This window comes from Oreochromis aureus, linkage group 1 (genome assembly GCF_013358895.1).
Source record: "Oreochromis aureus strain Israel breed Guangdong linkage group 1, ZZ_aureus, whole genome shotgun sequence".
Classification (NCBI taxonomy): Eukaryota; Metazoa; Chordata; class Actinopteri; order Cichliformes; family Cichlidae; genus Oreochromis; species Oreochromis aureus.
The window spans coordinates 15,321,462-15,349,274 of NC_052942.1; the positions used below are offsets into that span (position 1 = coordinate 15,321,462).

The 27,813-nt window shown below is 39.5% G+C and overlaps 1 protein-coding gene across 4 annotated transcripts; it reads left to right on the plus strand.

Annotated features, from left to right (window-relative positions):
- Positions 1-138: 138 nt before the first annotated feature.
- On the plus strand, positions 139-27,580 carry scml2 (Scm polycomb group protein like 2). Of its 4 annotated transcripts, none has more exons than XM_031728872.2 (14): positions 139-269; positions 3,877-3,950; positions 4,210-4,278; positions 4,700-4,770; positions 6,684-6,918; positions 7,464-7,552; positions 7,812-8,055; positions 21,157-21,464; positions 21,728-21,860; positions 23,219-23,425; positions 24,188-24,361; positions 24,630-24,845; positions 25,116-25,270; positions 25,555-27,580. In XM_031728872.2, exons 2-14 carry the CDS (start codon positions 3,929-3,931, stop codon positions 25,678-25,680), a joined length of 2,049 nt encoding a protein of 682 aa, XP_031584732.1. In that variant the 5' UTR covers positions 139-269; positions 3,877-3,928; the 3' UTR covers positions 25,681-27,580. The 4 variants fall into 4 exon arrangements, with proteins under 4 accessions (XP_031584732.1, XP_039464721.1, XP_031584730.1 ...); XM_039608787.1 differs by having other exon boundaries at positions 25,119-25,270; XM_031728870.2 differs by having other exon boundaries at positions 184-273.
- Positions 27,581-27,813: the final 233 nt, after the last annotated feature.

Consider the following 27,813-nt stretch of genomic DNA (forward strand, 5'->3'; position numbering starts at 1 on the left):
ACATAAAGAAAGAGATTTTCGTTTCCACGTGACATGCTGTTTAATACAAATACCCAACAGGAATCAATACTTTCTTAATAAAAGGCCTAATTAATATTTCCCCTCCTCTAAGCCGGTTATTTTTTAACCCCCTGTGCAAGAAGAAAAAAAAAAAGAAAAAAAATGAATTACAGCACTGCGCGGTGGACATGCGCGAAGCTGCAGCGAATATGGCGGCTTGCATCTGATAGAAAGTGAGGAGTCTCGCATCAAAATACCCAGTTGACACGGTTGGTACGGCTCATCCCTCTTTATTAGTCTCGTGTGCTGTTTTGTTTTCCGTGCTGCGGTCAAAAGCGCTCAGCTTTCCTACTATTAGCGCACGCAGTGTCGGAGAGCGGAGCGTGTTTATACTGTAGTCTGTGCAGACGGGCTGCTCGGTGCTGCTTACAGTAGCTACATAGAACTCTGCAGCTTTCCCTTTGCTTTCTGTTTACTGGACTAATGCAGAGGATTGCTCTGCAACTGAGGAGGAAAAGAAAAACACCCGTTTAGCGCGATCCTGCAGCCTTGTAGTAACACCGCTGTGGATACAGTGTATCGTTAGCAGTGTTTAGCCCGTGTGAGGAGCACTGTCCCGCCCACTAAATGTGACCATAACCCAAATGAAAATGCGTCACAGACTTTTCTTCACATTTAAATTTCTACCTTCAGCTTGTTTAACTTCCTCCCTCCTCACAGGCTGCAAAATAAAAAAAAGAGCAATGCACGTTTATTTTTTTTATTTATTGTTTTCCCCCAAACCTGCATGCTGTTCTATTTCAAAGCTTTTATGCGACTCGTCTTTAATGCTGGTGTTGGAAAAGCAGTTTGGCGTGGAAAAAAGAAAGAAAGAAATATTTTGCTGTTAAAGTTATGGGGTCTGAAAGGATATCCCAAGTTATGATCGCGGAGGTGACGCCCTGCAGCGGCCAACACACCCCTCAGCCTCCCAGCAGCAGTAATGTGATCCCTTCACCGTCCGGTCTCCCAACTGTCCTGCCTCACAGAGGAAACACCAGGCCAGGCCGAGAGCGTGGTTTCAAACCCGGTTTTGGAAGCTCGTCTCACTCTTGTAACATTTTATTGAAGAAAAAAAAGCGAAGACAGTGATGTAGCGCAAATAAACATCCCTCATCATTTAAAAAAAGAAGTTATTATTCAACAGTTGAGTAAAGGTGTTATTATGTTATCTAATAATCAGCAAGTCACCTTCCCCCATTTGGTCGTTGAGAGTTGGTTGCGTGGAGCAACTGTCTTCATTCTTCATCAGATAAATAATTTCTCACTTTCTCTTTTCTGTTTGTCTCTGAAATGCTGTTAAAACTGAAATAATGAAAACCATTCAAAACTATTAGATGTTCAGTTTACAGTTAAGAATGTGCAGCGTTACTGTACTGCACTGTAGTCCATTATATTTTTACTCTCACGTTTATTTCTCTTCTTTATCTTTTGTGATGCTTTAAATTTTATTTAAAAAATACAAGTAAAATAATAATAAGAACCCAAACCTTTACACCACATTACTCTTTGGTTTTAAATTTTTTTAAGCATTTTTTTTCCACATTTTCACTCCCAAACTAAAAAGAACAACAAAAATATTAATAATAAAAAAAGAAGTTAGATTAATTATTAATAGAAATAAACAAGGTACCTTTGACTCTTAATTAAGAGTCAGAAAAAGCTTTTGGGGGAAGATGACTGATATTTGTTTTATTGGCCGCCTTTATCTTTGATCGAGAAACAAAACAAACTTTCTTTGTTCCTCTGTTATTGCTTTACTAGCTTTCTTCCACAACTCGAAATCCTAATAATTTAGGACCGGTTAACATAATACAGTCAAAAATCAGTTTGTAGTAGAAGAAAGAATTTTTTAATTTAAACATGTGTGCCTTATAAAAAAATAAAAAATAAAATCAGTGACAAACACTTTGACAGCTCGTCCTGTTGAGTGAGAGTTACGGCTTTTTCACGTCTTCTCACTGTTCCGTTTTGTGAACGTCGCACTAATCCCAGATCAGTGGCTGCATGAGTGGAAATGGAGATTGTAAAAATTAAGTGCTTCCTGGTCTGCGGGGCAGTTTTGTCTGACCCTCTTGAGCAAGGCGGACAAACCAATGCAAACACTGAACCGGTCTGGAGCTGGAATCCTTTTCATGTCTGCCAGCAGACGTCCCACGTCCACACGTCTTAATGGCTTTTTATGGCAGCTTGGAATCTTTATGGCTTCTTCTGACTCAGTGGGATTCATTGCACAGGGGGGGTTAGAGAGAGGGGGGTTTCAGAGGGAGGGACGGCCACAATACATTGCAGATGCTAAAACTTTGAAGCACAAAGAAAGGAGACATTGTGAGGCTTCTGAAGACATCTTAACCTTTGAATTTGTGGATTTAATTTGTATTTTTGTCTCTTTTGTGTGCTGTGGATTATTTTTTTTTCTTTTCTTCAGTTTGAGCTGTAGCTATGTACAGAATTTGCGTGGAGTGTCACTGTGCTGACGTTTTTCTTAAAATTGATCCTCGGTTTTGGACCAGATTTGGAGCATAAGCAGCGTGGTAACAGTTTGATTTTCTTGAAAAAGGAGTAGTAATGGTTGAAAAGCTGCTAGCAGATGAGTTCACATGGAATTGAACTAGTTAAAATGAGCGGTAGCATTGGACATGTTTTAGTTACCTCTTTGCCTCTGCTTGAAGTTCATTGTTTGTCTTGCACAATGAACAGCTCTTGCGCATCCTCTATGACCCCTGAAATTTAAATGTGGAAAGTTTAGGTAAATTATAGGTCACAATTAGAAAAATAACACAGAGGGTTTTGAGAAATGACTGATTTTCATCCCATAAAATGACTAAAACATGTTAATCCAGCTCTGTCAGTACTTCCCTAACTTGTCTGTATTGTGCCACAAGTGGCACTCAAACAAGTGTGGACGCTATGTTTGGTAGGTACTATTTTTAGCCATGTTTGGATTCAATTGGTTGTAGAAGCACTTGACTCAAAGTAATGGTTACGAATGGTCGCCTGGCGCAAAAGCATGGCTCACTATGCTTTTAGGTAATTCACAATAACAGGAGTAAGTTAGTAGGCTTTGGCTACACAGTTGGATAGAGTCATTTTTCATTTTTGGTCTTTTTCCCCGAGATTTGTTGAGAGTGAGCAAAATATCACAGCATTTTCGAAAAAGGTCAAGCAGGCTTATTTGCGAAGCAATTTTAAACAACGAGGTAAATGGGTGTACTTTACAGATGACAGAAAAGGCGAAAGACGACTTAAAAAGACATTTCAACAAGATTTAGATGAAACAGAGTGCAGGATAAAATAAAACAGACTAAACAGGAAATTACACATTAGAGTGGACTACTACATGGACAGAAATTTAATTTAATAAAAAAAGCTTTTTTTCCCCTCCAGTTTGTAATTCATAGAAACTGAATGTTGCCTTGCGGTGTATAGTTTTCATCTTGTGGACAGCAAGCAGACATGTTCCAGACAATCTGAGAGGTCTGGACATTTCATAATGTAGCAGCAGATCTGAAATGTAATTTAGCTCTAAACTATTTAGTGCTTTATAAAGCTGCAGTAGTATTCCAAAGTAAATTCTCCAACATGGATGCGTAAACGTTGTGGAAACTAGAGGGACGTCAGCTTTCTAAGTGGACACATTTTTAGAATAAGTTTATAATTCGTTAATGTTGTTATGTGGGTTTAGTACAGAGTATTTTCCATTTAATTATCTGAAATAATTAAATTTCTAACGTTGTCATAAGTATAAGTTTATGTTACATGAAAAATCGCTTGTGCTATTAAGTGGTTGCATTTGATCTCTGCTGAGATGAACTCTTTTGACTGTGTTATTTCTAGCATCTGTTTGGGTAGCTGCCTGCCTGACTTGACCCCAAGAAGCACAGTCACCATGGGCCGAACGCCACACAGAGGTAAGCCTGCACAGTGCCAATTTGATCCAATACGCCCCCCAAAAAACCCCAAACTAAAAGGTACATCCCAAAACGATCAAAATTCTCGCTGATTTTCTTCTTTTTATTAAAACAAAGACACGATTGGAGTCTTTTATGTTTGGTATGTTTGAGGTAGTTTGAGAACTGTTACAATGCCTTCATTCTCACAGTAATTAAAGTCTGTATATCAGAAGCTCCATAATTCTGATGAGCCGTTCAATCACCGCTTTGATTTCAGATCAAAAGGAGGAGAAGAAGGAGAGACGGAGCAGCATCACAGCGGGCTCTGCTCTCGACAAGTCTAATGGTTAGCTGTGCAGATCTCTGCCTTGTCACTCCTCATTGTTAACCCTCTCATTATCAGTCTAATTTAAAACAATTTCTTTTATTAATCCAGCCACTGCAGTGTCACCACTTCCACAGTTAGTAACTCATTATGTCTTTTTTTAGTAAGTTTCCGGGGTAGGTTAACAAAAGCACCCCTGCTTTTCTAACAGTATTACTCACATTCTTTTGTGTATTTCCGACATCCTGCGCAGACTAAGCTTTACTTTGCTTTTAGAAATATAAAGTGGTGATTGCTTCTTTTACTTTCACTTAAATTAGCCTGAGTGTTATTACAAGGTTTTTTTTGTTGATTGGTTTTATTTTAACACATGATTTTTTACACTTTTTTGACCCGTTCTGTATCTGAGTGATCAGCGTTTTGTTTCTGTCCACTGTGCTAGAACCGTTCAGCTGGGAGGAATATCTGAGAGAAACTTCCTCCACTGCAGCGTCGCCCTCTTGCTTCAAACAGGTACTTGATCATTAAGAAGCTTTTTTAAGATGCCATATCATTAATTTCCCTTTTCAGCATATTGCTTCTTTCCTGGCACTAAAACATTCTGCGATGATTTCAGACAAAAGAGGGACTTCCTGATTGGTTTATTAAAAAAAAACACACGGTTGTTGTGAGTGGAGTTTATTTCATATACAATAATCCACAGTGTTGTGAAGTAGGCATAGGCATTAATATGGAGTTGGTCCCTATTTGCAGAGTTTCCACTCTTCTGGCTTTCTGCAAGATTTTGGAGTGCTTTGTGGGAACTTTGTGCCATTCATCCAAAAGAGCGTTTTTGAGGTCAGACACTGATGTTTGGCAAAAGGGCCTGGCTGTTCTAGTTCATCCCAAAGTTGTTTGATGCGGTTAAGGTCAGGGTCATTCAAGTTCTTCCACACCAAACTTCAACCGATGCCTTTACAGGCCTTTCTTTGTGCAAATGGGGCTCAGTCATGCTGGAAAAGAAAAGGGCCTTCTCCAGACTGTTGCCACAAAGTTGAAAGTATAGAATTGTTCGAAATGTAATGTTAAGGTGTAGTACGCATGACAAGTGAATTGGTTTCCAGTAAAGAGCTGCATTTTGCACAGCTGCACTCCCATTTTTATGAGCTTTACCCCACTGGTTTAAGAATCTTTCAGCTTTATGTCATCAGTTTAAATTGTTAAAAAAATAAAAAGTTATCAAATCTAATAAGTAAAATTCTGAGAAAAATGAAAAACTAGTAAAGTATTACATCTTGAAAGTAACCTTCCAGACATAACTGTAAGAAAACCTTGACTGGCTCCCAAACATATGAGCACAATTTGTTATATGAACCGTAATAGTTACAATCTGGCTTTTTACCTTAAATATTTCCTCAGTTTGTAACATTTATTATCCTTTTTGAAAGTTTTCTGTGTGTTTTGTCTCAGCTGTCAGTAAATACATCCATAATTAAAAAGACATTGCAGTTACAAACATTACATGCATTAATATCAAAGAGTGCTGTGGCAGCAGCAGCAACGTCACTAAGAATCAAAACACCACAATCTACAAGCAACACACAATCCATATCACCTGGATTTGTTCCTGAGCCCCTTCCCCCTCATTTCTTTGTATTCTGGACTTTAGCCTGAGAGATGGACTTTAGACGATCCAATGGCTGTTAAGCCGTTCTTAATATAGGGAAACAGGGAGAAGGTATGCCAAACTACTCATGGAGTGGACTGAAAATCAGTGGCAAGAGGTCTCATGGACAGCATGTACAAAGGAGGTCAGCAGAGAGGTACAGCGATGAGTCTTTCAGTCATCAGTTATGGATTGCCTTCCCCAGAGAACAGAACAAAAGGCAGCCAACATCCAAGGAAGAGCTTTCAAGAAGCCCAAGAACTATTCCTGAAGACGACTTAAAGAAGTGACAAGCTGCCTGAGAGAGTTCAGGCTGTACTGAAGAATAAAGGTGGTCATACCAAATATTAATGTTCCAGCTTGGTAGAATTGGAAAAGCTCAGTTTTTGTCTTATATACTGTGTTTCCATTTGTGTGTGTGCACATGTTTCAAAAAATTGCACCTCTTTCCCGTTTTCCAGGAAAAATACAAGAAATGGAAGTCGCTCTAGACTTTTGCACAGTACTGTATACTGAACGACAAAATGATTCTCGGGCACCGCGTCAGATAGATCGGATGGGCTAAATACCACAGGCTGCCAAAGTCACAAAAAACTAAGACAATTACCAACAACTGTTTTTCTTGTAGATGTTATTGCCAGTACACATTTGGAACATTAGCAGACTCATCTTTCATGTTCTATATTTGAAGCTGAGTGTACACACTACTCTAACGTCTATCATTGTATCAGCCCCTCGAACATGGAGCGATGACTGAAGGTCTGTTGGTATCCCTCTGCAGTCCAGAGTCCCCCCCTCCAATGACTTCAAGGCAGGTATGAAACTTGAAGCACGGGACCCTCGCAACTCTAACTCGGTGTGCATCGCAACGGTGATGGGGATGATGGGCACTCGGCTACGCCTGCGTCTGGATGGTAGCGACAACACCAACGATTTCTGGCGGCTGGTCGACTCGTTGGACATCCAGCCAATAGGAACCTGTGAGAGGAACGGAGACATGCTGCAGCCGCCGCTCGGTGGGTGCCTTCCTGCTGTTACCGGGAACACTTTGATTATTGAGACTTCCATGTAACGTTCAGGGCATGTTTGTAAATTGAAATATCTGAATGATTACAGTCCCTAGAAACTAAAAACTTACTCAAATATATTTAACAAAATATGATAAGCATGTACATAATGCATTGAAAACATAACATTATGATCGGTATTATTTGGTTTTAGAGCATACACAAAATAATTTTGTACTTAATTTGCCTAATTGAACTCTCCCAGTGACTGTATGTTGCCAAAGGGTGTATGTTATGTTGTATGTGTATTTCGACTTGTAATAGTAGGAAAAGCACAAGTGTTCCTTGATAATGTTTTCGTCTCTAAGTGCAGTTTGGTGACATTGAGTCTTATTCTAAAATAAACAGAATAAAAATATCCTGCACTTAAAGGTACTTCATCATATTTGTGGAAGAACCATGTAGAAATCCAGTGTGAACATAAAGAAGTCCTGGTCAGTGATTTGCAGCATTAACAATCAGGTTAAACTGAATTGTTTTGGCCTTGTGTACAGGTTTCAGGATGAATGCATCCTCCTGGCCCATGTTCCTCTTACGGACGCTCAGCGGTGCAGAGATGGCCCCAGCTTCGGCTTTTAAGAAGGTAATGACAAAAATAATAGGGCAGCTATGTTTAGTGAAAATAATGTTTAAAAACTGGGTAGAAATTTTTAATAGTAAAGTGCAGAAAACAGCACGGCCACATTACTAAGTTAATTTTGTCCATTTTAATCACACAATGAAATCTTACTCTGTATGTGGGCTCCGTGCACATTCTGCACAGTTTATCTGCCATTAAAATAAAGCTCCATTAGATTTGCAGGATTCATTTTATTTGCATGTATATTTACGTGTTTCATTAGGAACCTGCCAGCCCTGCCAAAAACTACTTTCAGCCTGGTATGAAGCTGGAGGCTGTGGACAGGAAGAACCCTTACCTGATTTGTCCCGCCACAGTGGGTGAGGTCAGAGGTCAGGAGATTTTTGTCATGTTCGACGGCTGGCGAGGCGCCTTTGACTACTGGTGCCCCTTCGACTCCAGAGACATCTTCCCTGTCGGCTGGTGTGCCCTGACAAAACACAACCTGCAGCCACCCGGAAACTTCTGTGAGTGCTGCTTTGGTTCTTATGTTTTTTTCTCATGCATTTTTCAGGGCTTTTTAAAAAATCTGTTTATGTGAATAAACAGTTAAAATATATTATTCAAGAATGAGGTGACATGGGATTTTCAAATTGATACCATAAGTATATCTACTAAATCCTCTGATAAGTTTGAATGTCAGTGACCTCGACCTCATGGTCAGAGGTTGAGTTTCCTGAAAATCTTGTGTATGCGATAACTTTAGAACAAGGCTACGTAGGATTTTGAAATTGATATCATAGGTGTATCTACTAGGTGGCTGGGGGGTCACACTGACGGCTGCCTGTTTATTTTTAACATGGTATAATATCATGTGACTTACTGCCTTAACTCAGCTAATCTCAGGAGCTTAGGCAGAGGTGTGCCCGGTTTATACCTGGATGTAGGGGCAGTGTGATGGTGGAGATGCTAACAGTTCACAGCCAGAAGGTCCTGGTTTCAAAGCCACTGGATCGCTGAAGCTTTCAGTGTAGCGTTTGTATGTTCTCCTTGTGTCTCTGTGTCCTCTGGCTTCCTACCATAAATTGGCTCTCTGTGAATGGCCCTCAGTTTTTTTAACTGGTTAAGAAAATGAATAGATGAACAATTTCCAGATGTTTTGAACAGTCTCATCATTATAATTTCTACTTACAATATATATATTTTTTTTGTGAAATTAAAAAACAGAACAAAAACAAACTCAGGCAGAGGTTTGTTGTGCTCAGTAATGTTATCTTACCAATAGGATTCATGTTATCATGGAACAGAAGGTTCTTATGTGAGAAGTTTGGTTCAAATTTACAGAATTAATTAACAAGCCTTCTATTATTTATTACTGGTTGGTAATCTTGGTCAGATCTCGGGCACTACACGTTTTGGCCTCTAGAGAGCAGCAGAGCATAAATGCTGACATGCGTCAGAGCTGTGGCATTACATTGAGATCAGAGTGGCAGAGATACAGTAACTGTGTGCGTGAAACATGGTGTAAAAAGTATTGACCTAGTTGTTGTGTGCTTTCACTTCTCTTTAAATAGGCTTGGGGTTTTTACTTGGCTTAAACTGAGAGAAGAAGCGTGAGTCTCGCTCTCGCCATTTTAAAGACAGACAGGCTTTGTCTTAAAATAGGAGTGCCTTATTTTTTCTTCAGAGCTCAAGTTTTTACTTTGCATCAGAAAACATTTGAAACTCTTTCAGTCAGATTACCGTCATATTCTCTTCATATTTCTGCTAACATTTTATTTATTTGTTAGTAAGAGATTCACTACAACACGAACTGTACCCTGCATTTACATTGACGTGCAGAGGGACGCAAACAGGATTATCTTGAATAAAAAATCATCTGTGTCAAACTGTGAGGGTGCTAAGTTTGCAAATGTAAAAGTGGAAGCATTTGCAACGAGTCGTTTACTTGATTAAGTGAAATTAATTGTGTTTATTCAGTTACTCAATTTGTTGTGGTGTGAACGTTTGGAGTGAGCTGGTCCGTCAGCTCCAGCTGTGTGAGGAATAGATGCATTTTGTGTTGATTGTATTACAGCTAATATGCATTTCTGTGTGTGTGTGTCTTATTATTTATTCTCTCAAATGCTCAAATTTTGCAAACCATATAAAGGAATTGTGAATTATGGCCTATCATGGGCTAGCAACCTGTTCATGGCTCACAGTGGACGCTGCATTTTGTCCAGTGTCAGCATGGATAGACTGCACTCCTGCTCGGATAAGCAGGAAGAAAATAAATGGACCTGTGCTATGTAGGCTACGTAGGATTTGTAGCCACAAGTTTGTAGATGTTGCCCCCGGTTAGGCTTTTATGGTAAAACAGTGAGTCTAACAGTAAAATAAACACAGACAAATGAACCAACGCAAACAGTCTGAAACAGTGACTAAAACAGGACAGGATATGAGAAGCACAATGACTGAAAACAGAAGTTAAGAACAATACCAAAAAAAACTTCTCCCTTCAGTGGGTTGATTATTTACATTAAGGATGTTATAGTGTTTTATATAATGATAAGGATATTCAGATCCTTCGCAAAAACAAACAACAAAACCTCATTTAAAACAGTCTGATATTTATAATTCCTAATCTAGTAAATTTACATAAGCATTATGAGCAAAATGGTTCAAGTTAATTCATTATTAATCAGCTATTATTAGTTATAATAAGTCAGTTGAGGTGAAGCTTTAGCTGCATGTGGTTTGATTAAGCTGTAGTTAAAGTGTAATGAGATTATAAAAATAACAAAAATAAAATAAAATGTAAACACTCAGATAAAGTATCACTATCATTAAGATGTAATTACCAGTAAATGATGTCATAATCACTGCTCCCTTTTCCTAAGTGTTACTCATTTAGTTTTTATAACGGGTCAAATATTTCAAGATGGTTTCTTTGTCTGAAATCATATAAGAGGGCGCTTGCAGAGCCATTTCACAATAATTATTTTAGTCAGCTCCAAGCAGCAGAAGTTGGAAATAATGTATTAAACTGTAATAAATAAATATAAGAATGGAATCAATATAGTTTATGCAGCACCAGAAGCTTTTCAGACAATGGACTGTCTTGGTCCATAGTCAAGGTTGTTTAACCAAAGTACAAAAAATCTAAAAAGCTAACCAGTTTAGGAATGTCAAGGCTTCAGTTGGATTTGTTCTTTGTGTGACTTGGCTCGGTTGGCGGGGTTATGACCCCCCGCTCTGACCTCCACACAGAGTCTACGAAGTTCCCTGAAGACTCAGCTTAAGCAGATTCCAGTTTCTGATCTTTTTATCATACATTAGCGCTGCTTTCCATAACTGCAGGCTGTTTTAATGTGCGGTAGCTCGGTCTGCTCTCGCCTCCTTCTTGCCCTTCTGAAGACGTGACAAAGTTGCGTGGCAGCCAGAGCAAAACGGCAATCATTGATTTTTTCCACGGAGATACAGTTTTGGTCACGTACGCTCGGAAAGAACACATTTCAGTTTATAATCCTCTGAAAGGTTTTGTATGTGGGGGAAATTATTTGTCCTGTTTTGCTGAATTAAGTATGTACAATGAGGCCGAATGCCTTAAACGTTAGTGCAGCGTATGTGGAGAAAATTGAGCTTATGTCTCTGGACACTGGAGAGGACAAATATCACAGGAGATGACAACATAAAGATCATTAATGTTTAAGATCTTTATCAAAACATAATTTTGTTTGAATAATTATGTTTCTTTAATCGTCCACTTAAACTAAAGATCTATCTTGTGGATTTGTATTCTTATTAAAAAAATGCTTTTTCGTTTGCTGGGAGCTTTTTAGAAAGCTTGTTTGATTAAATCTGAAAACATTACTTATTACTATATATATTAAACGTATTTGTATTTAATCCGGTACTGTAAGTCCCTGTGACATTTTTGCAAAGTAGACATGTCCACGAGATAGAGAGAGGCACAGACCAAAGTTTCACACTGGCCTAATGACGTGGAAAGTTTGGCAAGAAATTCATCTGTTAGAATACTTTAAATATTTATAAATGCTTCGCCAACTATGTGAAGATTTGTCAAATGCGCGTGCTTGTGTGAAACAACTAAAGACAGAAAAACACTGTGCTGCTTCTTTAAGTACTGTGTCGTTTTTCTGTGGAGGCATGTGTGACAAAACAGTCCTAGTGTGAGTCTGTGGGAATTCGAGCTTCCGTTCCTATTATTAGTGTGAGGGCAGCACTGAGCTATTAACTATCAATCAGCGTGCATTATGTGCTAATTACACTCAGCAGTTACGTAGCATGTTTCCATGTGATTTTATCCAGTGCAAAATGCTCAGAGTTCAGCTGTTTAGTTTCTTTGGCTGCTATTTAGACACTTGCCATCCATCAAAATCACGTTGACGAATGGCTCTTGAGGTAGTCTGTTGACTCTGAAACTGGGGTTTCTAAACAAAGTTTAGCAGGTGTAATAAATATCAATCCTCCCCATGTTTGCTGTTAAGGTCATCAGCTCCCATCTAGCAGTTTCCTCCCCTTTAGCCAATTGTTGGTGTTCCCTGTTTGAAGAAGCTTGTGGTTCTGAATAAAGCAAGAATCTTGATTAATAGGGAGGTGTGTGCATGTGTGTGTCTTTTTCTTTTTTGTCTTTTTGTGGGTTCTCCACATAACTGATGGATGACAACAGTTATGTGCCATGTCAGAGCATGTTTGCAGTGCTGGGGTAGGGAAGGTTGCAGCTTGTTTGTGTTTCTGTCCACTAAAAAGATATTAAATCCCACTGTAGCTCTGTGAATTACACTCAGGCTGGCAAAATATTAATCACTAAAGGTGAGAAATGCCATCGTTACGTAACGTTCTCCATGTGAGTTTTCCACAGTCTTTATTTCTGGGGAAAGCCACCCCCTCATTTCTTCATAGTTTGCTACAAAAGTGTGAAATGGGCACAGCAATTTATTGAAATGTGTGTAGACATTAATGAAAGTACAGAATATGAGGCAAAAACAGAGTCTGTATAATTCTATATCTGCTTGAAATTGAATATTTGGTATGATCACCTTTATTGTCCAACTCTCTTAGGCAAGCTTGTCATTTCTTAAAGTAGTCTTCAGGAATAGTTCTCCAGGTTTCTTGAAGGAGATTTCCAGACCGTTGATGCTCTTGGATGTTAGCTGCTTTTGCCAATCAGATGCTTTCCAGATGGTATTGAGTGGTGGATCAGAATCTGATGGTCCTTGGCTGTGTGCGTAATTCTGTCAATTTTGTTAAGCTCTCCAACACCACAGGCTAAAATACAGAGCCAGACCATGGCAGAACCATGGCATTACCATCAAATTTCAGATCTGCTGCCGATGATTTTCAGTCCAGTTCTTGTGTAATTTGGCATACCTCATTGTTTTCTCTCTGTTTCCTTTCTTTAATAACGGTTTCTTTGGCAGCCACTCTTGAGACCATTTCTGGATGGATCAACTGAAGAGCCAGAAGTCTTTGCTGGATTGTTTCCTAGGTCTTAATGGCATGACTTTCAAATATTGTTTATCTGCTGTAGGTAGTTTTTAGGCCTACCACACCTTCTTTTGTCCTATAATTGAACAGTTTCCTCAATTTTTTTAAGGACACACTGCACACCATGCTGAGATATGCCAAGAGTTCAGTGAAAAGTTCTTCAGGAATCATCTAGATGGTCCAAAAATGCTATTTTATGCCCATCAAACTATGTTATCTTTGGCACTTTTCATAAATTCAACCAAAGAAATGGGGAAAAAATTTTTTAATAACAGGCTGCTAGTAACAAAGTACCTACAATGACCACAACACACCTGTCTTATGTCTACACATAACAGAAAACTTTTTAAATTAGATTAAGTTTTATGTTATGTGTAGAAAAACACATAACATAAACTGGTTCATCCCTTGAGTTAGGTGCTTGAATGATTCACTGGTTAGTATTAAGTGACTTAACAATGCCAAAAAAAACATAAATGTGAAAATGGTCAGATGGAAGATGAGTGAAAAAGCAGCCAATGTCCAAAGACTTCAAAAGACCTTCAGAAAACTGGAGAACTATAACGTGAACTCTTAGGTGTGATATTCACTGTTTTAACTGCGCCACGTGTGAATTCTTTATTCAGAATTGCTGCTGTAATTTATGAAGATGCTGCACTGTCTTGCCTTTCTTGTGGCATTGACAGTGATGCTAATTGAATTGAATTGAATTGAATTGAATTGAACTGAATTCAAACAGCCAGTGTGCAATCGTCTTGATTTATATGAACTCTGACAAGTTGCAGAAAGTGACAAAAAAGTGACAAAAAACCCCCCAAAACTGACAAAACCTGGCTTTTTATTATGTGGTTTAGTGTGTTTAAGCAAGTGAGTGAACATGCAGCAGTCCCCTTCAGTTTTAAAGCAATGAGGCCATTGTTAGTTATTTCATTTGGAAGCAATTTTGAGTGTGACAGACGGGTTAACAGAAGGACAGAGAAAGCCTCATCTGCAGACTTTGTGCATTCTTCCAGTGAAATGTCATTGTAACTCCTGAATTCTTCCAGATGACTTTTTCTTTTTTCCATCTGAAATGAATACAGCTGAGTGATTTAACAGTGCTGCTCCGCCAGCCATTGTTTAAGCTCCTGATTTACTCACGGTTTGTAGTGAATTAGTGCTGCTTTGTTTTTATGGTAAAACGCTGCTACGCAAACAGTGACACTAACAAGCCCACACAAACAATCTAAACCAGCGACTAAAATAGAACAGGATGTGATAGAAAAATGAATGAAAACAGAAGTTAAGAACAAAAACAACAAAAAAAAGGTATTTAGAGAGAAAACGTCTGCTTTGAACATCTGTTTTTAGTGTGATCAAAACCAGAGTCACAGCCTTTCTTTGTGAAACTATCTCCAAGTCTGTGTGTGCGTGAGGTTTTTTCCCTTTATGTGCACTCTGAAGAGGGGGAGAAAAAGAATAATGTAAATCACTAGACAGCTACCATGTTTGGATGCGAATAAGTGAATAAGTAGGGCTTGGTTGAGGTGTTAATGAGCTGATAATTATCTGTGCATGTGCGAACAGGAGTGAGAGACTCTGTAATTACTACTACGTTTAAAAATTCTCATTAGCTTTCATCAAAATTCTCCTGTTGCGACCCTGCTACATACTTTTGAAAGAAGCTACAGAGGACGCCAAGATTGGGTGTAATTATTTTCCTCTTTGTACAGTAAGCATTTGTCATTATGCCTGTTTTTTTTTTTAAACTTTTGGTGTGATGCGTCTTTGTGTTAGTTTATTTGTCTCGTCTCTCTGAATAATGCATGAAGGGTAGAGCTCGTCGCCGTGTTAGCACACGTTGACACACGGCAGTCATCTTTTGTTTGTTTTGAGGCAAATTAATACTTCTCGTCGTCTTAGATTCTTATGCACGGGATTTACACGTGTTTAATTATTTCTAAGTCTCACTTTTTACCCGCAGTATACTTAATGGGCACACAAGCAGGAAGATATTTGACTTAGACATTCAGTAGCAATCAGTGCAAAGGAAAGAAAGCATTCTTGCAAAAGCAGACATAAAAAAACAATGATGTTATCAAATGAACATATATCTATCAGTGCTTAGAGTTAAGAAAATATTTTTTTCTTGAATCTGCAACATCAGCGCTCCTTTTTTTCCCTTTAGAAACAGATTAAGTTGTCTCTGAAGGGACTTTTCCCATACTGGCTTCCTCTGGCTGCTCTGTTCCGCATTGTTCCAGAGTGAGGGTGATATCCGACTATGCCACTGCTTCCTGATGCTGGACCTGGCCATCTTTCATCGGGGAATGTCTGAATAGGCTAGGGTTACACTGGTGGGGGGTGTGGGGGCTCCATGGTTGCGACAGTGTGTGTGTGTGTGTGTGTGTTTCTATGTTTAGTGTGAGCTTGCTTGTGTGTGCGCCAACTCCAAGAGTTTGCCCCTTTTCACCCTTCTCAATCAGGACTCTTCTGATCCAGGTTAACCTCTCTTCCCCCCCTACAACCCCTACTTTCCCATCCCCCATCCACTCCTGCAGCCCCACCATTAACCCCTGTCCCCTCCCTCATCTTCCCCCTCCCCGAGAGGCTTGCTTAGAAGCAGGTGACTGATGTAGACTGTCGATATAGCCTACAGATAACGCTAATAAAGGGCTCAACTCAGTTCCCTCCACACACCCACTCTTCCTTCCCTCCCTCCTTTTCTTTACTCCTCCCAAAACCCCTATGCAAATCTTACCACCCCTCCCTCACCCCTCACCCCGCCTCCTCATTCATTGGGAGGGAAGCTTTGCAGCGGCTTTGACCAATGGCAGAAGCAGGAGCAGCGTGGGCTTTGTTGTGGGCTTCTGCCGGGAGAAAGCTAGAGAGACGAAGAGGGGAAAGACGCACGGAGGCAAACTGAGAAAGCAGCTGATAGAGGCGCAAAAAATAGACAACAAAGTACAGATGAGGACAGGATATCAGAGAAAGTTATGAAGAGGAAATAACAAGCTGGGACAGAAATCAACAACGGGCTGAAAGAATAAAGAGTTGCTTCAAAGAGAGAACCAGGAAGCAACTGTTCTCACTCACTAGTATTGTTATACACACTACTGTTACTATCAGCTAGCGGCTGCCTTAACTTCCAGTATTACTAATAGTGCTACTACTACGAAAGCCACAACTGCAGAAGTGAAGCTCTTCGTTTCTCTGCCGAGGATTTCCTGGTGAGTCGCCTTTGTTTATCAAGTTAAGATTCTTTTTGCGCTTGTGCAAATGAAAGAAAAACTTCTTGTGAGGTTGATGTGAGCTGTGTTTTCACACACATAGTGATTTGCTGTCTGATTTTGGAACAGTAACATATTTCTGAGTGGGCTGTGCTTCACTGTGTTTCACAAGTCTGCTGTTTTCTAACTGAAACATGTCTGAAGATCTAACAAATTAACAATGCTGGACACAATCATGAATTTCCTCAAAACAGGAAGTAGCGGTAGTAGAAGAGCGTTAATATGATTTCTTGTTAATATAATTGAAATAATTGTGTAGTTTATTAGAAAACTCCCGATTTCCTTTATGGTGTTGCTGTATCGAAAGCTTAAAAAAAAGGAAGTGAAAAGTGATCCTACATTTCACAGAAAAGTTGTTTCACAAGTGCAGAGGACTTGTTTGGTGTGAGGGGTTCAAGCTGCTCTCTTTGTTTAACTTGATGACTTTTTGAGTCTTTTTGCATTCATTCAGATTCATTGTTAGAGACCAATGACTACTGCCAGACAGACTGACTAAGAGTCTGAGGATTTAACAGTATTGTTGGCTGTAATTAAGTTTAGAGCTCCATGTGTTTTTCATCATGTCTTTCTGTGTGCGAGGCATCAGGATTTAGTTTGCAGAAGGCTCCGGGAACGATTAGTGCACATCAGATCTGCTATACGTGCACTTGTCTTTGACTTTTGTAATCATGCAGTCAGTTCAAGGAGTAATTTTATTGTTTTATATTGTGTGTTTTGAAGATGAAGACTTTGTGTGTGTGTGGACAAAGACTCTTGTACTATACACACACACACACACACACACACACACACACACACACACACACACACACACACACACACACACACAACCAACTTCCCCTTCTGCTTTCTACACACAGTATCACAGTTAAATCTGCATCCGATGAGTTTTACACTGCAATAAATTCACTCAAAGGAACAGCCTGTAAGTGTGTGTGTGTGAATGGACTGTTTGCTTTGAGGGTGCTCTACATGTAAGTGTGTGTGTGTGTGTGTGTCTGTGGTGTAATTAGATGAGAGGGAACTCTGTGGGGCCCCTTCCCCCACCCCCCAGACAGCAGACACACTTCTCGCTCCGTGATGCCGTTCTCATGCGTGCACGAACGCACACACGCACACACTCTTGCCAAACACACGCGTGTTTCCTCAGGCGGTTTCTTACACAGGTCAGTGGGTCGAGCTGGAATTATATAGTCATGATCAGTACCATATGGCTCTGTTTGGTTACACTGTATACATGCTAGTGTTGCTCAGACATATTAAAAAGAATTGTTGCTTTTTTTTGGAAAACTTGGGATTATTTATTTTTGCTTGTTGTTATTGTTTCTATTTGTTGAAATTGATGTTTTGCCTTTGTTTTTTAACCAAAATTATCATTGGTCTTCTTTTTAAATCCCTTTTAGCCATTGTGCAAGCCACGCTGCTTTTTTTGTCCCTGCCTTTTTATGTATTTATTATTTACTGATTTTCATATGGTACAGAAACAAAACAAAAAAACTAAAAACCCAAAGGTTTTTCCTTGTCTCGTTAAGATTTGTCACCTTAAAATGACCAGACTTTTACCAGTCCCAGTTTTTTTAATGTATTCATACACATTACTTATTAAAACAAATGAAAAAAGTGCTCTTTTACGTATTTAACCTGCGACACTACTTCTTGTATTATGCTTTGTGTTGCTTTGCATCACTGGCTAAGGTGTAAAACTCAATTAACAGTATAATTTTACCCTTGCACATGCCCACTATGAGACCACTAATTAGGGAACTATATTATGAAAATCTTCTTGTCTCTTTTTGGAACGAATTTGAGAAAACATACAAATCTACACATGTACAAAATGTACACAAACCCAGAAAAAGGCATTTCGATTGCACATGAAAAGGTACACTGATTTTTAAAAAAATTGCTATGCAGATATTTAAAGAGCTGGTGTAATGCAGGTGATGTGATTATGTGGGATTAGTGGCTGTAATGTGATTGCTGGTTCTAGGAACAGTGCTTTGTTACGGACACATCTGATAGATTGTTTATTTGTGATTCATTAACAGCACAGATTAGCCTCAAGATCACGTGCCTAATATTGTGTAGATCACCTAAAGAGCTCTGACCTCTGGTGGTGTCCTGTAATGTTTGTAGTTTGGCTCATTGAGTGTTGTGAGTTTTGTGGGTTGGGCTTTTCCTGACACATCGGATTGGGAGCTGGGAGATTTTGAGGCTAGGTGAATAACATGGGCTAATTATCGTAGTCTGTTGACTCCTTCCTGATTTTACGTGAGTTGCTCGAGTCAAAGTTAAATAAGAATAAAGGCAGGGACCCACAGCTTCCCAGCTTCATATGCGGACATACAGCAGTTACTATTTAACCTTTTTTGCATGCAGCCTCCTAAACGTGAAGCAGTCATTAAGTCTGTGCAGTGAAACTTCAAATCCACAGGGTGTGAAATGACCTTCAGTGGGAGGGTATCGGGTTAGCTTTGCTCAGTGTAAACATCATATAGCTTCACCGTGGAGCTGGAACAGGCTGAGAGCCAATATGACTGCGATACTGCCACAGTGACAGCATTAAATGAAAGTACTTTATAAGCAGATTTTTTTTTGTTGAAAAGCTCAGTCATTATTTCAATGTGACAACAAAACCACTATGTGTTAGGATATGACATTAATCACTAGTGTGGAAATGTTACGTGTGGCGTCGGTAGCTGTCACATATGTGACCGGATTATGTTTTTTTGCAGCGGGGAAAGATCAGAGAAGAGCCCCAACCGAGATTCCCTACGGTGAATTAAACCCGCTGATACTGACTGGTACCCTGCAAACATATTTTGATCTGCCTTTGTAGGGTTTATACTCTGAGTTCAGTGTGAATGAGCGTACCGCTGTGCGTGCAGGTTGGTATCGCCGCCGCTCTCTGAGCACGCTTTGTGTGACCGCTCCTGGTGAGCAAGTGAGCCTTCGCCCCCTGAAATAATACACTGCTCTCTTCTACGCCCACTTTCAGTCATTTCCCAATTAAGCAGCTTTCAGGGCGCCCAGACTGGCCCCTCAGAGAATACCGTAGACCTTCCATAGTCGCTCCATATTGCTTCAGTCAAGGGCTCTAATGAAAGCTTTTGCCCCTTGAGAGCTTTAACATGGACTCTCAGGCCCCTGCTCTCACTAAGCTATACATTTGTATTGAAATAGGAGATGTTCTTTCTTTCTTTTTCTGTTATCTGGCTACATTTCTTTCACACATTTTCTCTGATAATTATATGATTTTATCACAGAATGAATGAATGGAAAAGAGCTGCTGGTGCCACTGCATAGTCATATTTTTTTGTACCAGGGGCTGTTACCTTTCCTCTCACTTCCTTGTTACTTTATTACTATTTTAACACCTGCTGATTGGAATTTAAAGTACCTGTTATTTCTTTCAGATATATTCAAATAAAGCGTTTTAAGTTGGAAATTGTATGTGAGTTGTTAAGATTGTTTTTCAACATTTCTTTTTCATTTGTTTTGGGTTGGAGGAGGTGGAGTCTTTTATTTTGACATAAGGGATGAAGGACAGATCATGAGTCTCTGTTCTGGAGAAGCACGTATACGTGATCCCAGCTTATCCCACACTGCTGGATGTCGGCCTGTGTGCAGTACTAACATTTCACGATACTGATGTCAGTGACTAGTTTTTACAGTTTACACAACATCTGACAACATCCTTGAGTAATAAGAAATGCCATTGAAAACCTTAAACATTACAACTATATATTTATATTTGTCTTATTTTTATTAATATAGTATTCTTTGCTAATTATTTTTCCCCTAAGGTTACTATTTCAGATATAGGTTAGATGTGTCGTTGCTTTTGTTATTTTTGTTTTTTTCTTTTTTTGAGAAAGTAGCCAAAACATTGTGGTCCCAACTCGCAAAATAACAAAGAATCATACAATTCTCTGTTTGTTTGAAAAGTGAAACTGAAATGAAAATGGAAACTCAAAGCGGTTTTCTGGGGACTCGTGACTTTTGACTTTGATTTCAGAACGGGGAGGAGCCCAAGACAAAGGACCTGTCAATCCCAGGGGACTCTGAAAAATCAAAACAAATCTCCTCTGCAGGGCTCAGTTATTCATTTCCCTCGGCTTTTGTGTTTCTTTTAACTTTTGCTTTCCACGCTTTGGCTCAACGACCTACAGCAAAGTGGATTCTCTGCACGTCTTAATTTAAAGCCTCTGTATGGGTGGAGAGTAAATATGATTAGGACACTGCTGTGTGTAAAGAACCGTCAGTTATTGAATAATTAGCTGGCCAGCTGAATAAAAGTCAATCTGCAAATATTTTGATAATTAAATAATCATTTTAATTAAGCAACAAACAAAAGCCGTAAATCTGATGGTTCCAGCTTCTTATTTGATGCTTTTCCTTTTTTTCATAAGTAATCTGAATAAAGATTACTTTGTTAACCTTGTAATCCCAAACGGAGCTCATCTGATACATGTGTTTTTGACACCTCTACATCATCAGTGTGATTTTTTTTCTTTCCCCTTGAAAAACCGGACACGTCCAATAAGACATAAACTACTGTAAGCAATAAATTGCACAAAAATGTACACAAAAAGTCACATATGCTGATTAATATTTCACTTCATTTTTTTTCAAAGGTCAGAAGGTTCAATTAACACAATTTTTAAAAAGTTAGAATATTCTAGTAATTGTTTCATGTTTCAGGCTTTACAGGGTTAAAAGTGAACTGAAAGAGATGCAGCTAATTGCGGCCCAATATTTTTTAGAATTTCATCTTTTTAGTAATGAGAAGTATCTTGATTTCTTATATCTCTCAGATCTTTTCCGTGTACTTATTCTGTCTCTCCATATCCTCTTTTATTCCAGTTACCCTCCCTGGTGCCCTGCTTGCCCCTGTTTCTTCCACCTCATCTACACGTCGCTCGTCTTTTAACTCCTCCTCCATGCAGACCTCGTACCGACTGCCCAACCCCTTGCCTCCCCTCCCTGTACGCAAGGGTGTCCGCGGTCGTCGTCCCAAATCCCAGACTATCGCTTTATTGAAAGCAGCGGCAGAAGCTGCAGCAGCAGCAGCAGCGGTAAATGGAGCGTCACAAAGCCCGGCCAGAACTAGCACTGAGACTCAACTGGCCCCCAGACCACACAAGAAGAGAGGACCTAAGCCTAAGAACAAGGTGAGATGTCACCAGAGCCGCAGTCTCTTGGCCAGTGACTCTGCCATGTCAGAAATGGTTTAGAGAAAGAGAAAATACAGTCAAAAGTTGATTACTAAAAAAAAAAAAAGTATAACTAAAAATGTCCTTACTGTGAAAGCCACTGTATGCAGTGCCATCCATGTGAAGAAGAGTTAAAAGAGACAGTTAATAAATGATTATCTAACAGCCTTTGTAGGTTACTGAGATTTACTGAGAAAGGCTTTGTTTGTTTTTTGGTTCAGAAGAAGCCTCGGGTGGTACAGTCCCTGGGGGCGTCATCAGTTACAGCTCCACCTCTAGAGACCAGATTGAGTATCAGCCACGTCTCAGCGGACAACAACAACCTTAACAACAGCACAAATGTAGTTTGCACAGGTAAAAAAAATAAAACAAACCAAAACAGATTTTAATGCCTCAATACTAAATATTTATAGGAAAATTGATCAAATGATTTTGTGTGCTTTATTTTTGTAGACGTTAACATGAATTAGATGAAATTGTGATTTTTTTTCTTTCCCTATCATACTTCTAACAGAAACCCGAAATTATGAAGTTAAAGCATGTTTCAGAAATGTTTACAAATGGTTAATTATCATTTAATCTTGTCTAAAAATGGATCACCTATGACTAACTCAACTGTATGATCAGACATGTATTACATTTTTACAGAGCTTAGGTCACCACAGGTCACTCTGTGTATTGCTCTAGCCATTGAGTTTGGTTTGCGATAAAATTGGGATGAGGCATAGATCAGTGTTGGAGACATTAACCATGTCTGAAACTTTGGGTGTTTTTAGGAGGATAATGGTCTCTATTGCAAAATGGAAAAAGCTTGAAATGAGCAGAACTGATTACATTTACTCTGTTTACAGAGATTACAGTATTTTGGGGTTTTGATGGATTGTAGCATGAATTATCTATTCTCATGATTCTTTAAATTGGACCAAATGGCACTAAAAGGACATAACAAAGAAGAGGAAGATGTAAGTAAGAGGAAGAGTATTCTCTGATGAGCCACCAATGGAAAAACTATTTGGCCCTGATGAAAGTAGTCACATTGTTCTTTATACAACAGAACCACTTCAGACTTTACGTTCCTTCGCCATGCACCTTGAATATTATGAAGTTGTGCCAAAAACCTCTTCTCTGTTTCTACAAACCATAGCCATTACTCATCACCTGGTTAATCTGGTTAATCCCTTCAGAGGAAGCATGCTTCAGCATGCTAAGAAGGGTCATTCTTAGCAAACGAGTCAAGGGGACTATGGAACTAAGGGAAGGAAAATCCAACCAAATACAGAGAAATTCTTGGAAAAAACCTTAGAGTGAATCAGTGGTTCACTTTTCAGTATTACAATGCCCTGGAGTCTTCAACTAATGCAATGCTAAAGCAGCTTTGGGGCATGTCTGTCTGCACTTTGTAGGTGTAAAGCTTTAACCAAGAATACTCAAATGGGTTCCTACAAATGACTAAATCAAGGGTTGTGTACATGATAGACTGCAGATCGTCAAAACATGACAGTCATAATGTGCTACGGAGTGTAAACGAATGTATCTGTTTTAAATTAAAGTCTATATATAAATTGTCGATTTAAGTTTTAGTAACTCTAGTTTGATCCAACAGCCTCGATCAAACTCCAATTAAAATTTGTATTCTGCTATCTGTATTTAAAAAAAAAAGTCTAATTCTTTTGTGCTCTTTGCAAATGTTTCCTGTATTTGTGCCATCTCAGTGTGTGTCTATGTGAACAAGCACGGTGACTACGGCCCGCATCTTGATCGAAAACTGGTGCAGCAACTCCCAGACCACTTCGGTCCAGCTCCAGTCAACGCAGTGCTTCAGCAGGCTGTTCAGGCCTGCGTCGACTGCACATACCAGCCCTCTGTACTGCTGTCATTTCTGCAGAGCCAGTCCCATACAGGAGGAGAAGTCATTAGAGGTAAATCAGGAGAACACCATGGAATAATATGTGAACAATATAATATCTAATAATCTATATCAATGAAGGTTGATGACACATCTAACATGTATTTGAGTAAAATGCTTTGTCCTTTTTCTGTAATTATTACAAAAAGTGACAAAAAAATATGGTTCGCATAAGTATTTTATTGTCAGGAGCATATTTCCACAATCATTATCACTTATTATAAAACAGTGCCTTTTAATTTCGATTTTCCAACACTGTGCGTCCTAGATGGGCAATCAGCCCAGGGAAATTGGTTTAAACACATGTGAATGTACTGTGTGTGTGTGTGTGTGTGTGTGTGTGTGTGAGAGAGAGAGAGAGAGAGAGAGAGAGAGAGAGAGAGAGACAGGAGAGAGGTGGAATAAAAGATGGTGCCTGTGGCAGCAGCTGATGTGAGCACTGTGTCTGTAATAAGAAGTGACATGTGTGTCTAACCTGGTTTGGGATTTTGGGATTGAGTCTCCCTCGGGGGGTCGGATCGGGAAGGCTATGGGAGAGGTTGGGTGGGGAGAGGGGTTTTAATTTGTGGATTTGTGCAGGCTTGGCTTGGATGGGAGGGTGTTGTGCCGTGTGGGATGGGGTGAAATATGCAGGTTTATAAATGGAGAGTGCTGCTAACCCAAAACCATCTGCTGTTTTCTTTAGCTGTGAATGCATATTGTGTGGTGTGTGTGTGTGTTTGTGTGTGCACACACACTCAGATGCAAACTAATAGCTGCCATGTTTTGCCTCCAGTGCGGTCAGAGCATGGAATCCGCTATGTGAAGCTGCCCTCTGCCTCCAGTGCTTCTTCTGTGCTGCGGTTCCTGGAGAACATGTGCCAACATCTGGAGAGTGACAGTCTCTTCAGCTCGCAGCCTTTCAGCCCCTACAGCAACAACACTCGCTTCTACAATAGGGCCAAGTCAGGTGGGGGGAATGTGTGCATGTACTGACTGTAAAAGTGAAGAGCTTTAATTTTTTTTTTAAAGAGCAAGATTAAAGGTTGTGAGCTTTTAAGCTTTCAAATTTATTACAAGCTTTGATGGAGTGTGGTGTATTGTAGTGTAAAGTTTTTGACACGCTGCTGTTTAATGAGTCTGTCAGCTTGTCATTGTGTACATCGTGCTTTTTCCCCCCCAGTTTTCTTCTTGCACTCATGAAGTCTTAATCTGCTCCTCTTTCTTTATTGAAACAGAACCGCTGTCTGTTGCTGAGAACGGCCTGCCTAACAACGATTCCTCTAAGGATCCCACTCCGAGCCCCCGCCCCCTTCACAACACGCCAGACTACAGAGCAGCCAAGAGGGAGCGTCCGTATTACCCCGGACACGCACAGACGCCGCCGCCTCTCCGACGAGTCAGCTCCAACCCCACTGAACCTGGCCCAGTGTGTGCACACAGACGAGTGGAGGGTAGGATTAATTACACACAGTCACAGACACACCAGGTTTTTCTTTAACCACTACACAGACAAATATCCCCCTTAGTTTATTATAGGGTTTGTTTCTCCTTTTACTTTTATTGTGACACAATTTTTTTTTTTTTTTTTTTACAACTTGTGAGACAAATATCAAGGCCATGTTAACAGCTCACCCTAACATCAAACTATTGCAGGGATCATTTCTTTCCTTTCTCATAATTCTTAATTTGTTTTTCTTTCCTTTTGCCCTCATACCTCGCAGCAGCTAGCTCAACAACAGGTCCAGACCACATGAAACAGGACAAAGATGCTTCCGGAAACAGCGCTTCCTCCTGGTCGGTTGATGATGTCATACGGTTCGTCCAAGAAGCCGATCCCCACACTCTCGGGCCGCACGTGGAACTGTTCAGGAAACACGTGAGTATTTCATTTAACTTAACCTCACTCTTTTTATAAAAATTAGTTTTATTTTAATTCAACAAACAGCCATGCACTTAGATAACTGAAATGTTAAGTAACATACATTATGGACAAAGACGACCTCTAATCTTCCTCTTGTGGTCTACAGTAGTATACACAATATGTTACTTTGTTGTGCTAAAGGAAGTTGCCTGGTTAAAGTCATTAACATTTTTATTAGACTGTTTTAGAGAAATGAATGAAGCTTGTACCAAGCTGAAAACATCCTCTTGTTCCTACAGGAGATTGATGGGAAGGCACTGATGCTGCTGCGCAGTGACGTCATTATGAAGTACATGGGTCTGAAGCTGGGCCCTGCGCTGAAGCTCTGTCATCACATTGAGAAGCTGAAGCAGACCAAACAGTAGAGGATGAACGCCTGTTTGATCGCTGTCAACCAAACACACACAAGCAAGCATTATTCTGCAGTGATAGGATGCAGTGGAGTCCACACGAGCCACGGTTGTAGCTACTAACGAGGACACTGAGGTCATGTTAGCCTTACGTTGTGTGAATTCTGAGGCGTTTTTAGAAACCTGAAAAATGGAAGCGCTGAGGATTTCACCGTCATTCCTCAGAATTAGTGGAAGACACTTTGAAGCAGCATTCGAGCAGCTGTGAATTTGGGGGAAATTTTTAGCAAAAGTCTAAACACTTAAAGGAAAAATGATAAAAAATTAAGCAATTCTGAATTGTAGTAAAACTCCCCAGTGGACTGTTTTGACTTGAAATCGGTGTCTTCTTTAAATTCCAGACATCTGTTTAAAGTACATGAAGTTACTCTTAGTACATGAAGTCAGCATTTACATAGCTGTAATTAGTGTCAGATATCTGATCTTAGGTCATTGTGTTTATGTCCTTTTTGCCTTATTTTGAATAACTGGATGCCATAATTTGTCAGTCTTTATTAACTTACCTCTACAGATACACACGGATGTACACTATAGGTTTTGTTTTTATTTTATTTTTTTTATTTACTGTCTGGCTTTTTTTTTCTTTCCCTGGTCAGATTTTCAGGGTGGCTGCTCTGCACAAAAGACATGAAAGGTTAGTTCAGGTACTGGCAGTGAACGTCTCGCTGCGTAATTTCTAACAAGGCAATAAAAGCTTCTGAATGACTGCATCTCTTACAGACTGTCGGGTTTAGTTTTATGCATGCCAGTAGTGAATGTATGAAGTCATGAGCATTATTGATGGGTACTGATCAACGGGGGCGCCCTAGTTAGTTTATGTAAATTAACGTGGAAATATTGGAGAAGCTCAGTTTTCTGAAGTCATTAAACACCTCATTTATAATCTTTTTAGGTAACTATCATTTTTGCAGAGCGGGTACACTTCCTATTTAAATGATGACTCTCATTTTTGCAGCGCAGGCTGTAGATGAAGACGAAACGGTTACCGAGGAGTTAGTTCTCTCTCATTTGTGTTTGTCAGTATGCGGCAGGACATTCAAGCTAGTTAGTCTCAGCTTGAACACTGATGTGTTTATATGATTGTATTATGCTTGGACAGTCAAACCCATTAAATACACACAAGACATACAATGACTGGAAGGCTGTAAGTGTTTTGGCATAGAAATGCAAGCAGGTCAAGCCTGAGCGCTGTACAGGAAGTCAAAAGTGCTCTTTTCTGGTGGAGCACAAGATGGAGAAACTGTTTTGTATAAAGTTGAGCTAAAAAGTTGATTTTTTAAATATGATTTTTGTACTGTAACAAAGTGTATCAAGCGTAAGTGTAATCATTTCTTTCTGCCTGACAGTTTTTGTTGTTGTTTTTTATTTTTTCCTGTGTGTGTGTGCACTGTCAAATAACTACGTACGGGAAGATATTGTGTCTGAGTAATTATTCACATGTCTCAAAGTATTTATCTGTTACTGATGGCAGAAATCCTCATTTTCTGAACATTTCAGAACAATTTTCAAACCAAATCATGTCTTTTGTAGCTGCATTTCACACTGTTGCTCTCCTGTAGTGGTAACAAGTTGATACTTGAAACCGTTCTTGCTTTAATGTGAAACTCAGGTTTTTAGTAAGATTTGTTTCTTCTTAGATGTTTTACATCATTAGAATTTTGTGTTCATTGCTAAAGCATAGAGGGACTGCACAACAACCATGTATATTTTCTATGCCTTGTCATCTCGCTTTGCAGCATTTCATATGTATATATATATATAGATATATACACGACTTTTTACTGTATGTTCAACAAAAGATGTTTGTTAAATATGTTTGATATGTATTCACACGATTAAACATTTGTTTACATCATCTTAGTGTTTGAGACCCGAGCACAAGGCCTGCAGGGCAGCTACGAGCACAGGTTTATTAAACCTTCTAGTTTGGTGGTTCCCGACCAGCAGTTCCAAGAGATCTTTAGTTTTGTTTTCTGAATCACTTTGCATAAAAGACTGTCAATAATTCATCAGGAAATAGCAACATTTTTTAATTGTTGTGTGGGATACCAGCATTTTCCTGCTCCCATCTTGTTAATCATCCTGCAG